Source organism: Netta rufina (genome assembly GCF_964035555.1).
Source record: "Netta rufina genome assembly, chromosome: 27".
Classification (NCBI taxonomy): Eukaryota; Metazoa; Chordata; class Aves; order Anseriformes; family Anatidae; genus Netta; species Netta rufina.
This window is the reverse complement of record NC_140151.1, coordinates 652580-667363: the sequence shown is the minus strand read 5'-3', so window position 1 is coordinate 667363 and position 14784 is coordinate 652580. Positions and strand designations below refer to the sequence as shown.

The window sequence follows — 14784 nt, the reverse complement described above, 5'->3', positions numbered from 1 at the left end:
ATGCACACAGCATGTACAGCATGCTGTACATATAGCATGGATTTTCTAGTTCATTTCAGCACTGTCACGGGAGAAGGGTCTGCATATCCATAAATTATTTTAATGTTCCCAAATTGAAAAATTTCAAAACTTCAATTCTTTCATTTTTCCCCCATCCCCATTGTACTGGACTCTTATGAATTTTTTAAAAAACATCAGACTATTTTCAAAACCATAGGAACATGCTGTTTTCAAAATGCCTACCACACCTCAGGGCATTACAAAACAGCCCATGTAGCAATATTAAAATGAAATAATTTCTGCTGATTAAACTCTCAGGGTGACCTGTATTAGCAAAACTGTACACTACCTATTATATCTGCAGCATAAAGCAATTAAGAGAGATTTATTTTAGAAACAAACCTGAAATCCTGTGCACTGGAGTTTCCACAGAGCAACACATAATCTAATAATATACATACAGGTCAAGGGCCTAGGAAAGTGCTCATTAAATTTACTCTGCAGTTTCATAAATACTCTATTGATACAACAGTAAATGCACTTTAATTGCATGCAGACTCTGGAACATTGGTAACTAGCAGAACCTTAATTGTGTATCCCAGAACAAAGTCACAATTGAAAAAAACCTGATTTAGTACTATACCACATTGCTTTTAAATTAAAACAAACAAACAAACAACAACAAAAAACACAACACATCTACAACAACAAACTTCACTGAAGGGAGCCATCAGATTTTTCTAAGCCTGCAGTACTTTCTTGATTTTCTTTTCTATATTTAAAGACCAAATCCATACAGTCTTTCAAACAGCCACAGGAGAAAAAAAAAAATGCGGGGGGGGGGGGGGGGGGGGAGGAGGAAGGGGTTGTATCTAGATGTAAAAAGCCTCCTTTGGTTAAAAGCAAAACCTCTTGAAGTTCAGAGACTCAAATCTCTTTTCCAGCTGACTTCAATGTCTCCTACATCCTTGCAATTGGAAACATGGGACCTGAGAGACTATTTCTTTACAGAAGGGTAGGCGTATTCCCTCATTGACCGTCCCAAGCCATTTATTCATGGTTGCTACTGAGAACTGCTCCATCATAAGATTACCAGTTCTCTGATCTGCCTGTGCATTGCCCCAGAATGCTGTCAGGTGCAACAAGCCATCACATCCATTCACTTCTATGGGTATAGCTTCAAGAATCCACTTTTCCACAGACCAGGGCTAGCTTGGCCCAGCTTCCAGACACCAAATCCCCTCCGGGCTTCCAGGTTACTAACTGCCTGGCAATGTGCTTGACCAACTTGAGATCTTCCCATCCAGGAATGATTTTACAGCACCAGCATCTCCAGTAAGGCAGAGTTGTTACCTATTAGCACTTGATAGGACCCCGGCATACTAGACTAAGGCCAGTTTAGGTATTGCATAGACCGCACAAAAAAGCATCCTCTCCTCTGAACTGCCCTGACCCAACACATCCTTCTTCAGCTGAAAAGCTCTCCTCTTTACAAGGACAATTCCCTGAGCTCTCCTCCTGAAGAAATTGGGTGTGACACAGGAAGACATTCATAATGAACTGTATACACATAGCAAATAAAAACAACTTCCAATCATCACTAGACTCACATCCTGCCACAGAATTGTTCTCCCACCTCATGTGTGGGTATCTCTCCTTCTTGCAGAGAAGCACCACATATTTCTCACCAGATGTTACAGGGGATTGCTCTTCCAATTGAGGCATCAGAGCTGCTCAGGAAGACTTGTTTTACATGGTCACTGCAGCCCTGCAGCTTTCATCCCCCTTTCAGTTTTGAGTCCGAGAGTTGCTAGTGCAAGAGGTCATTAGTGGTTTTTGCTCTTCTGGGAGCCTTTTAGAAAATGAATAAAGACTTATTTTAATTCCCATCCTGGCTTCTCTCCGAAATGCTTTCTTTCTGCACTGAAAAACTTGGCAACAGCCCTTCAGTCAGCAGAGTAGGACTGACTTCCTGCCTGTAAATGCTGCCTCATAAATTATTTCCTCTATTGTATGTTCCCTTTCCTGACAATGCTTGGTGTGCCACCCGCCCTGTGAACATCTGCATGTATACACATTCATAAAACAGCATTTAATACTTTCTCCTTTCAGTTCTTCAGAAAACTCCTGACATGGGAACAGGAGTAAATCACTTCTTAAGGTTTCTCAGCTCCACCAGCCATCACCTGCTGATTCTCTTCCAAGCAGTGGGAAAACCACTGCAGCGTATACTCTCCAGGCATTCAGAGGTGCAAATGAGAGCAATGCATGCGGTGTTCACACCACTAAAGTCACGTGTCAAGTTAAAACAAAACCAAAAACAAACAAAAACAAACAAAACAAACAAAAAAACAGAATCACAGAATCACAGAATTTCTAGGTTGGAAGAGACCTCAAGATCATCGAGTCCAACCTCTGACCTAACACTAACAGTCCCCACTAAACCATATCCCTAAGCTCTACACCTAAATGTCTTTTAAAGACTTCCAGGGATGGTGACTCCACCACTAATATTTAAAGGAAATAAGAATTTCAGAATTTTTTTCTGAGGAAACAGAATAAGAATTCAGTATTTCATGGTCTATGAAAATACAGCATTTATGCACTGTAAAGTCATATCTAAGCATGCCCAAGTGTTTCTGAAGCCCTGTCATTGAGAGCTTTATTTAGCCACCAGATACTTTTGGCCCATGCTAGCACACTGCACAGAGACCTCAGCAGCAGTGACCAAAGGCACCTCATGCACCTGCACATCAGACAGACTGGCCCATCCTGGGAGATCCAAGTCTTTCCAAGGTACTGCAAGGCTGAGAGCATTTGGCTGGTAGCAAAAGCATTGCAGTGTTTCAAGTACATATAGTCTTTCTGCAAGGATATATAAGCTACTGGCGGGGCAGGATCTCTTTTTGTCTTCTGTGGTTACATGGCACATGGAGCAAGCCAGATCCATAAGTGTGACATCCAATAAAAAAGAGTATTAGCAGAAGGTGGGATTGGAGAGGAGGGTGATGTCCCCCAGACAAGGCCTCTGTTCATATTGAGTTAAGTGATTAAGTCAAACAGGGGCGAATTTTGATATCTATACATTATTTGTAATCAAAACGGCTCCTGGAGACTCAGAACTAGAAGATCCAGCTGCAAAATGGGTGCCCGGAATACATCCACAAGCCTCCTAAAAAGTATTTCAAGGGCAGTCTCCTCTCAAGATCTTGGCTCAAGCAGTCAATGACTGGTTTCACAGGCTGGAGGGAGGTAGGCTTTTTAATTCTCACTGGATTCTACGCAGAAGAGATGACCTTGTTCAAAAGCACAAGAGGGTGACAAGCTCAGCTTCTCCCTGAGCCAGCATGATGTTGGAGCCTTAACAACATTTCTTCAGAAGCAAGGCCCTGCCCTTCCATCCACCTGGCCTTTGCAGGCTTCAGCATTCAAGGCTGCAATTTAGCTCCTTCTTCCAGCAGCAGAGGTCACCTGGATGTCCCTGCACACTTCAGCTCTCTTCTGCTGAGGTAATGCAGTAATAATGCAGCCTCTTTGCTCATCATATGAAGGGAGGGGGAGAGGGAGAGCTTCCCCCACAGGGAGCTTTCATGTGGAAAAATAAAAATAAAAATAAATCTGCACCTTTTTAAGAGGTGCAGATATTGAAAAACCAAGCCAGCAAAGAGACAAATTCATCAAATACTTCCAGCCAGCTGAGCTTTGTCATACTTGACATGCTAGCATCTTATCCCCCAGCTAAGCATATAAACAGCACATTGTCTCCAACCTTAAGAACACTCTCATTCCAGCGGTTCCCTTGTTCTGGTGGGGTTGCTGCCAGTGGTCTCACAGCCCAGGCCAAATACTATCCTAAATTATGCTCAAAGACAGCCCTGTTTTAGTTTAACTGGGTAATACAAAAGTTAGTGGAGGGTAGGATTAAACTTCTCTCTGCAAACCCTGATTTACACAGTGTTACCCTCTTGCTTTTGAAATAAACCCAACCTTCCACTCTTAGCAGCTTTACCAAAAGCCAGCCAGTAATCCTTGGTCTGGGGTGTTCAGTTAGCAAAATCTTTGAATAAAAGATAGTATTGGCCGTCCACAGAGAGGACACAAACAGGCTTCATTCATTACAGGTAGCAATATTCTGATAGAGGGTTTCATCTGTGTTCTGTAATTTAACAAAACAAATGCTTTGCCTAACCACAACAGCTCCTGTGTCTGGCCCATTTTTAAAATTTTTTACATTTTTCATTTTTTTGACAGATGAACAGAAATCACTGCATTCTTCCAACAATCAAAAATCCTTTTTCAGCAGGTCACAGCCCTCCCATTTTCATCCCCCTGGAGTATGTGCTTCTTTTTGCACATCACCATTTGGGGATCATCTGAGAAAGTGTATGCTCCAGTCCTACCCCACTGTGGATACGTGACTAACTGGGGTCAGCTTGCTTTATGCTCTCAAAGCAGTCAGTGCAATACCCTTTGTTTCTCTCCAGAATGCTTTTATTTTCCAACCCTGACAGACAGGATTCTGTCACCAGGTTCTGACAGGGCTCTGACACCATTGTTTTGGGTACATCTGGCATGGTCCAGACAGGTTTCCTATTAAAGACTTAGAGACAAACAGCACAAAAGCCAAAATAATGACAAACCAGAACAAAGGAAGTTCTGAAAAGTTCAGAAATTCCTGAGAAACTAATGGGAGGGTGGAAGGAAGACTTTCACTCAGCAAAGCAGAGCAATTCTCCTTGGCTAACCTGTTTTTTTATCTTTTTGTTTTTATTTATTTATTTATTTTCCTATTGCAAAGAGTCTCAGAAGGCTTGAACCCTGGGAAAGGCTGGACAAACATATTGCAACCAAGCCTTCCTTGCTGCTACAAGAGCCCAATAATATAAGCCTTATCAGCTCTCAACTCAGGTGTGCATGCTTGGGTTCACAGCTCAGCTTGGGAACATCCAGCTCTCAGCAGAAGCAATGTGATCAAAACAATTTTCTCCCAGCACTGTGAAGTGTTGTTCACAAGCGCTTATCATCCTGAAAGCCACTGTTCTCTTCAGGGATATGCATTCTTTGTGCTGATTCAAAAAGGAATGCTATGAAATTCTATATAAAATGACTTATCACAAAGACCTTGTATTTGTAGTTTCATTTGTTGGCTAATGAGTCTTTGTGCCCCGGCCAATTCCAGACTGATACTCACCACAAGGGATTTTAAAGGGCCTCACGTATGTGAATCAACTCCCTTGCCTTTGAAAACTCATATTGAAGATCCTGAGGAAGAAAAATAAAATGAAGTCCCCAAAGACCTCTTATGGACTGTTTCATACCTTGGGCTTAAAAACAACTGGGCCAATTTGGAGGAATTTTGATTCTTATTTTTAAATGATGACTTTGCTCTACGTGATCCAACAAAAATCACATTTATGTGACTGTAAGCCTTCACAAAATGTACTTTAAAATGGAAACGCTGGAAGATCTTCTGCAGCAAAAGTTACTTTACAAATGCCTTCTGTTCTCTTTTATTAACTGAAAAATCAACTACCTTTCATCAGAGGAAAGAATTGCAGTGAAGAACCATGACAGCCTGGATATTCACTTTAAAAACAGAATTTAAGCACTTCTGGCAATTTTATTTTGGGAACCAAAATGAGCAATTTTATTGATACCCATGGAAATGGGGTATAAAAGCATATGCCATCATGCCTGCACGCTGATATTCAAAAGCACAAGCAATTGAGCCAAAGGCAGGCTTCAACAGAGCCCATGCAGTTTAATTTATTTCATTCTTTGCATTTATTTATTTATTTATTTGACTGCAAGCCTTGAAGATCGCCACATTTCAGGAATCAGAAAGCTGGGAAAAAGAAGTCCCTCAAAGCACATTCATTCCAGGCAAATGGATTCCATCTGCTCATTTATATGTCCCCATTTGAAAGAACAGGTAGAAGCTGTGAAGCTGCTTCAGCTGTACGTGTGTCTCATTTATAAAAAGAAAAAAGAAATAAACAAAAAAAAAACAGCCAACAGCATTCACCGGTGAGGTCTAATTTGGTGTTGACAGATTTGACAAGTAGTGTCACTTAATGCTGGAAAGTGAGAGGTATTTAATTCTCTCTCAACAGACCAGGAAGGAGATGAAATCAGTCATTACGTATGCCTTCATTCCAAACCTGCTCTCATTTTCTCCACGTTGAAATGCTGTAGCAGATTTTACACCTCAAGTGGAAAAAATGCAAATAATGACTTCAGTTTGGCAATACGGGCTTAAGCAAAAGCTCTGTCTGTTCCCGGAGCGCTTCTGTATGTACTAGAGAGGGATGTGCGTTATTGCATTCAAAGACACAAAACTGTGACATTTCTTAAAAGGGACAAGTGCACAGGAACATTTGCACTGAGTAAGGCAAAAAATACAAATATCCCATTTTCAACAGCTGGCTCTCGGTGTTAGAAAACACAATGTGAACACAGAAGTACTAAGCTCTCTTCTCTCCCTGCCTCTGGCCGTCACAGGAGAATTAGGGCTTGCTGAACTACAGCACTGAAGCCATATATGCTTCTGGAAAAGGCAAAGGCCTTGATCTCTTGTTTCTTGCCAAGAAGTGACCTATTTGCCTAAGATGAAAAATGTTTTCTTTCTTCTAGAGTATTCACAGCTCAGTAAAACTTATATTTATTTAGCTGTCTTGCTCCTAGGAGGCTTTAGATATTAGATAAAGATCAGGATCTACGCTAGCATAAAATCACTTTGCTATTTAAACTGTGAGAAGCTTGCCCAACTTTCTTAGCATGAAATCTTATCCTAAAATTACTGCTAGCGAGTGTGATAAAAAATGCTTATTAGATGGATAGACATCTACGTTCTATCTCTCCTGATCTTCAGATATCTATTTGTGACCCGGGAGTTCATTTTCTGTCTTTTTTCACTGGGAATGTAGCTGTCCATTTCAGCTACACTCTTAATCAAAAGTAGTTGCTCATTACATTAATTTGAGCTAGGTCATAGCATTAAAAATGAAGTATTGGAAATAGTTAATCACTTGGTATTGTGGACTAGATTCTCTTCCTGTTTAAATGCTGTTGCTGCAAAGCATAAGGTTACTTAATGCTTACAGAATGCTGTCAGGCAAAAGATTCCCATCAGAGACTGCTGACCCATCGCTGTAACTCATGGGCAGGTAAGCCTGGTTACCTGCTCACCAGAGATAGCCTTACAATGCTCTCATGGTTTGAAATTTAACAAGGGTGACTTCCATAAAATACAGACCCCAGCATCTCTTTAGTCCAAATTAGACGGAGAAGGATGAGCATTTGTAAAAATAAAAAAAAATGTGTGTTACGGACTTCTCTGCTTCCCTGGATGACCTCCAGATAGTCCTTGAAGTGGATAGATCATAGAAAAGGAAAGGTATTGTTTATAGGGAAAATGGGATATACTGTCTTAAAATTTTCCTAATTATTTAAATGTTGCATAGAAAGGTTTTGTTGTCAAACTGTGGAAGAAAATAAAGAACTGTTAAAGCTTGCCCTTGCCTTGTACCTTCCCCCAGTAAATTCCCGGAGAGCAATAAGGCTGGGGTTCAAAGACCAGGCATCAATGGGAGAGTGGATTGCAGTGTTAAACCACGGCTAACTGCCATGTAAGATGCTTTTTGGAAAGGTCACTTTTTATACTTTATGCTCTTTACAAACCTGAGTGTTTCTGAAATGTAGTATGGAAGCAAAAGCCAAACCACTGCTAGCTTGTAGACAGCAAAGGGAGCTTGATTGCTTTCTTCCCTACTTGCTACCATCACTTGACTCTACAGCTTTCTGATGGTCCAATTTTGACTGCAGATCTTCAAACAAACAGACCTAAGGTCCAAAGTCGACTGAGCAAGTCATTTGCTGCACATTTAGCATACGGGTGAGTATTTTGGATTTGTGCTCTTGTAACCTTAATCGAAGAGGGAATTGTAGTCTCAGTAAACAATTCTATCTTTAAAAGAACTTAAAAGACAACAACAACAACAAAAAAAAAACCTGCTAGAAAGACAAAATGCCTGTTAACCCTAAAGAAACTTCCTCAACTAATGAAGCCTGTGATACAGTTTTCGAAGCAGCTACTAAATGTCGCTTCTTCTAGGTTTGAATGTATGAACTGTATTTGAATTCCAGCTGCTATTGAAAAGCCTATTTCCCAGTCTGGATGCATCAAAGACTAGCAAGCACTGCTGTGAATTGTAGGCATTTCTGGGGAAAAAAATGTTACAGCCATTAAAACAATAGAAAAAGAACCAGGTTTCCATCTCCTGTAACCTGGAAATAATTCAGTCCCCAGAAGAAAAAGTATCATGAAAGAATAACTTTTCTCTAAGAATTCTTCCCTGATCTTACCTCATGAACAAAACACAGGGAAGTATTCCCATAATTTACCAACATACAGCACAAATACGTCTTCGCCAGCGAGCAAAGAGAAGACGAAATAAAAAATTAAAGTCTAACAAGATAAATACCCTTCTTTTAAGGCATAAAGATGTTTTTATATGTTTTAGAGTCTAAGTCCTCATGTGAGCTCTGTAAACTGTCTCTCCTTACAATCTTGTCATTGTTGAACAATTATCAAGATCAAGTGACACAAAAGATTTTTTCCCTCATGTTGTGCATCAGCTTTTGTGGACCACATAAGACTGCTGGTGATTGGCTGTTACACAGCTTGGTCTTTCACTTATCATCTATGGAAACATGATACACCTTTACTGGATAGGGAATAAAGAAATTGACCATAGACAGATTTTTGGGTCTTCTGCAAGATTACCCAGTTTTCCTAAAAAAATATGTGCCCATACAGTACATGGGAGAAGTAAAGCAGAGACTCAGCAGTTCTCTGTATGGGAGACATATTTGTCTTTCTGCAGACAAATAAAGCTGAATACACTGAAATATGAAGGGTTGTGCTGAGCTCAAAATAAAATCCTCCACCACTTCCCTTATTGCAAGCCATTTAAACCATCTATTCCCAACAGTCACAACATAGCAGAAGCAGCATCTTCAGCAATACCATGAATTGTAACTGGTTTCATTGTCCTTCACCTCTTATCACTGGAGAACAAAGAATACAGTGATTCACTACTGACACCAAGGGACATGAACTCAGTTTAAGCCAGCTACTTCAGCTTTTTTTTTAAATTTATTTTTATTTTTTATTTTTAGAAACCATGCTGGTTTCTAGACCAAGGGTGCAATCACAACTGCTGTGTGACTTTCACCATTGGCACCATTATTGTGAAGGAAACAGAAGAAATAGACTACCTAAAAAAGCCAGAAGACTTGCTTTTCATTCACTGTGCAATAGAAAAACAGGCATAGATACATCCAGACCCATGCTAGTTATGTTCCGGTCTGTGCATCCTACAGCAGATACAGAGGCTGAGTTTTTTACTGAAGACATGAGAGCTTTGCCACGTTATGGTACACACGATACAGAAAACACTGAACTACCACACACATGCTCACTTTTAAAAGAGGGAAACAAGTCCTTCACACAAACAAGTCCTAAACTCTTGAGCCCTAATACCAGTGTAACAAACACTTCTGCTAAGTATCACCATCTTACTGAATGCACAATCTTACTTAAGCACGTGAATGAGAACTTACACAGTGTGTGCTGGAGATGATGACAGAGCTGGAGATGAAGCTCAGACCGTCATTCATACTAACTTGAAGAGCTGCTTCCCTGAAAAAAGACACAAGAAATAAGTCAGGCCAGCCAGCCCACAATCCTCAGATAGATAACATCATCTGGAATCTGGGCTCCTGATACACAGAAAAGACTTTCCTAGAGGCTAATTCACACTGCTGGTGCTCTCACCCCTGCACTCCAATTCACAACTGCCGATTAACCAGAATCTGCCAGCACAAGTAGCTTTCTTCCAAATTTGCATTCTTTAAACCCCATGATGAACGTAGGCACAGTATACACATAAAAGTGTATCATATTTTCCTCAGCCACATGTATTGTCAAGTTGTCTCTGATCTCCTAACTGATTTTAGAGAATGCTACTTACTGCTGGAATACTGTATCTTAAGTCTTTGATTACAAAAGCCTAGAAGTATACCTCTAATACTAATAGATACAGTATAATAGTGAGGAAACATCTTGCATCTTTAAGTGCTGTTCACTTTTTAGCTAGACCTGGGTATTAAAATATCTAGTTAGTCCCTCCTCTCTAAGCATCTTCTTGTTTACAGAGAGACCAAGAGCACATCGGCCCTCTGATGAGTCTGGAGCTCTCTTTATCTGCAAAGGGGAAGTCGTAAATGTCAGGTGCACAGCTGAGTAGACTGTGGATCCCAGAGAAAAGCAAAGATTGGGCAACTCATTTCTGGTAAAAGGTTGTTGTTAGGAATTAAATGCAAACCAGGATGAATTCAGAATCTTTTTATGTTTAGGATCAGCAATACAAACTTTCCACCTTTGAGATGGGAATGCTTTTCTGTCATTAAGAGGATTATGTTGTCCCTACTGGCTCTCCCTCTCTTTATTCCCATGGTAGAGAGAGAAACGTCTGTTCATGCACATAAATCCTTTTCATAGAATCATACAGTCACAGAATCACTGAATGGCTTGGGTTGCAAGGGACCTTAAAGATCATCTAACTCCAACCCCCCTGCACAGACAGGAATGCCACCCACTAGATCAGGTTGGTCAAGGCCCCATCCAGCCCAGCCTTGAACACCTCCAGGGATGGGGCATCCACAGGTCCTCTGGGCAATCTGTTCCAGTGCCTCACTGACTTCTGAGTGAAAAATTTCCTTCTAACCTCTAATCCAAATCTCCCCTCTTTCAATTTAAAACCATTTCCTCTTGTCCTGTCATTATCTGATTGAGCAAAGAGTTGCTCCCCATGTTTTTTATAAGCCCCCTTCAAATACTGAAAAGTTGCAATAAGGTCACCCTGGAGCCTTCTGTTCTGTAGACTGAACAGCTCCAGCTCTCTCAGCCTTTGCTTCATAGGAGAGGTACTCCAGCCCTCTGATCACCTTTGTAGCTCTCCTCTGGACTCACTCTAACAGCTCCACACCCTTCTTGTGCTGGGGCCTCCAGACCTGGACGTAGCACTCCAAGCAGGACCTCACAAGGGCAGAGCAGAGGGGGACAATCACCTCCCTCCCCTGATGGCCACTCCTTTTTTGATGCATGCTGGGATGCAGTTGGCCTTCTGGGCTGCAAGCACGCACTGCTGGCTCTTGTCAAGTTTTTCATCCACCAGAACCCCCAAGTCTTTCTCTGCAGGGCTGCTCTCAGCTTCACCCAGTCTGTACGTATATCCAGGATTGCTCTGGCCCAGGTGCAGCACCTTGCACTTAGACTTGCTGAACCTCATTAGGTTCACGTGGGCCCACTTCTCAAGCTTGTTCAGATTCCTTCAGATGGCATCCCTTCCTTGTATAGTATCAACTGTACTCATCTTAGTGTCATCTGCAAATTTGCTGAGGGTGCACTCAATCTCACTGTCTCTGTCACTGATAAAGATATTAAACAGTACTGGTCCCAGTACAGACCCCTGAGGGACACCACTTGTCACCGGCCTCCACTTGGACATAGAACCATTTACCACCACTCTCTGGGTGTGACCTTCAAGCCAACTCCTTATCCACTATCCAATGGTTCACCTATTAAATCCACTTCTCTCCAGTTTGGAGACCAGAATGTCAAAGGCCTGTGTCAAAGACCTTGCAGCAGTCCAGGTAGATGACATTGGTCGGTTTTCCTTTGTCAACTGATGCAGTCCTTTCATCATAGAAAGCCACCAGATTGGTCAGGAATGATTTGCCCTTGGTGAAGCCATGCTGACTGTCTTGGATCACCTCTTTGTCTTGCATGTGGCTCGACATTGCTTCCAGAAGGATCTGTTCCATGATCTTGCCAGGCACAGAGGTGAGGTTCGTCGGTCTGTAGTTCCCCAGGTCCTCCTTTCTACCCTTTTTAAAAATGGAAGTAATGTTTTCCTTTTTCCAGTCACCAGGGACTTCGTCTGATTGCTGGACTTTTCAAATATGATGGAGGACAAATATGAGTATAGGACTTTTGATGGAAACTCTATCAGAAGTCCTTTTACAGTCATATGAACCATTAATAATCTACCCTCAATTGAGATAGTTTCAAACAGAGCCTCTGAATCTATTGATACCAGCAGTAAAAATATGCTGTAGCCAGTTTTTAGCACGCAGACATTCCATACCTGATAAACCCTGACCAATGATGGCAAATAATGCCCTGTGTAACCTAAAATAGCATTTAAATTTTCCTGTGTGAAATTTGCAGTCTAGAAACTATGAGGTCCTCAAATGTAAAACACAAGAGCCACAGTCAGATCTAGATGCATATAAGAATGAGAGCATAGTAAGATGAGGCAGACTATCATTTCTCCCACAGGTGAAGTAAATATTTGAGTATGTAGAAAAGACATACATGCCAACTTCTCGTAGTACAGGTGCCGGGCAGAGTAAGTAGGTATCTTCCACAACAAAAGGCTTCTCATCTGGGAAAAACAGAGAGAGGGGGAGAAAGAGAGAGGGAGAGACAGAGACAGAGAGAGAGACTAGTATTTATTACCAGATCAGTAACACAGGCCTTAAAGACAAAGTTTAGAATAATGTTTTTGCTCACTCAATGCATAAAAAAGATGAAAAACTCTGTAGGGGATAAAAGCTATGGCATAGTAGTTGTTCTGAGGTAACACCACTCTACAGCAGGGCTCAGTGCATCTGATGCCCAGCACCGCCTGCCAGCCACATCCTGCAAGCAACACCCTCACCATTCCTGCAGCTGCTGTGTGCTGCTGTAGTACCTAATGCCACACATCAACAGAACTGGAAACCCAAAGCTTTTCACATGTTCAAAGTAAACATCACAGCTGTTCTCTATAGGATGTTTGGATGTAGCTGCAAGAGATTACATATAACTAGAAATAGCTGTGTGAAAAAAACTGTGTATTATGGAAAATTTCACAATTTCAAGACAGACTGAAACATTCCTACCTAAATTATGCTACAGTTTTAAAAGCAGAGTGAATATATATGTATACATTATATCAATAGGAGATTGTCTCAGATACAGGAACATAAGCTACTACCCTTTTGAGGACTTAAAACTGAACTTTATACTATCTCTGGTCACAGAGAGATGGGGATCCCAAGGAACTTCACAGCCCATTTGCCAGCTGACTAGAGATCAGGTAGGTTGGCAGAAAAACAGGCAGAGAGGCTGGTTTCTTTCTTTCTTTCTTTTTTTCTTTCTGGCTGGAAACCAAACATTCCTACAGAATGAGTTGATTCTGCTGAATCAGCAGTTTACGGAAGTATGTCACTGCATCAGAAAGCTTTCACTCAGCTGCATTTATAGCCACCTCTAGGGTCTTCTATAGATATGCCTACATAGATATGAAATGAGACCAGTTACCAAGTATTATCAGCTTTCCTAAAAATTTCCAGATAAAATTTTAATTTTGTTGGAAGGCCCTTCTCCTGGCAGATTCAAATACCATCATCAGTCCAAATTGTGAATCTCATCTCTACATACTGCAGGGTAGAAGATTCCTTCTTTCTACAACACTATGTCAAAAGAAAAGAACGTCACCATCTTGCTTTGCTGTTTGAAATACAGAAAACAATGCCAGGGTTTCTAACCAATAAAAATCACTTCACAGCTGCATGGTACACTTAGCTTCCCAGAGTGCACATAACTTGGGTAACATAAGCAAGGTTCGAAACAGTGCTTAGTGCCTAGCTGGCATTGCTGATTGCAACAGGGGATGGAAAGGAGCAAGGGTGAAAGTTTAGCCAAATTGTTTAGCAATCTAATGAAGAGTTGAGCTATTCTGTTGGGTTTTTTTGTTTGTTTTGTTTTGTTTGTTTTGTTTTGTTTTTGAGGAAAATGGTGCAAGCTACAATTCCACGTAAGGTGCCAGTAGAAAGGAAAAGCTATGAAGAGACATAAGACAAAGAGAACATGGTAACCTTCTTGAAAGAAATTTCTGCATCATTTGTAAGCCTTGCTCTCTCTTGGATGCTGAGAAATTTGTTCACATGCATGTTGTCTAATAATTACTAACGCGATGGCAGTGGAGCACCACTGATCCTGGACCTGTTCTCAGCAGTTAGCTCAGCAGGGTTCACTCAGAAGCAAGGTCACACAGCATGTTTTACTGCAGCAGATGAGACATAAAGAAGAGAGGAGCTAAAGACTGCAAGAGCTTGTCCCCTCAGTGCAGGAACAGGATTCCCCATGCCAAGACTTCTCCCCCAGACATTCCTATAGGAAGTTTTCACTGAATGCAAAATTTTCGAAAGAATATTGCTCTAGCAATACCTATCACACATTATAATCTCCATTTCATAGTGGTGTGTTTCTTTGCTTTGGCAACAAAATAAAGAATGATTTCCTCAGGCAGGTTAGGGAATGTTTATTTTTTTACACTCCATTAAAAAATGAAACGGTAATGAAAAGTTGTAGCTTTTGCTGAAGTTTTCCTTATACTTCCAGCTTCCAGCAAATCCCATGCCTATATACACACACTTGAATTTTTGGGTTGCCCACAGCAGTTATTTTGTTAAGGACTGTTTAACACACAGGCAAACAGCTGAAAATGAAACGTTTCAGCCAGCCATATGGTCTTCACAAATAGGCTGCACTTCTGCATCATGGCTCAGCTACTGAGAGCTGTTTTCAAGCTTCTGTGATCCCTCTAGATCCCTGCTCCTGCTGTTGGCCTGGAAAGTACTGTATATTATTCCTATTTTCCCACACCCTCA

The 14784-nt window shown here is 41.2% G+C and overlaps 1 protein-coding gene across 1 annotated transcript in view; it reads right to left on the bottom strand.

Annotated features, from left to right (window-relative positions):
- The window catches only part of ANTXR1 (ANTXR cell adhesion molecule 1), a gene marked incomplete at both ends in the record, with an annotated part of 115725 nt that overhangs the window by 58451 nt on the left and 42490 nt on the right, over positions 1–14784 (bottom strand). Inside the window, 2 exons of the mRNA XM_084302226.1 lie at positions 9625–9703; positions 12443–12512. Of these exons, the coding sequence (XP_084158352.1) occupies positions 9625–9703; positions 12443–12512 (149 nt within the window). The remainder of the gene's footprint in view (positions 1–9624; positions 9704–12442; positions 12513–14784) is intronic.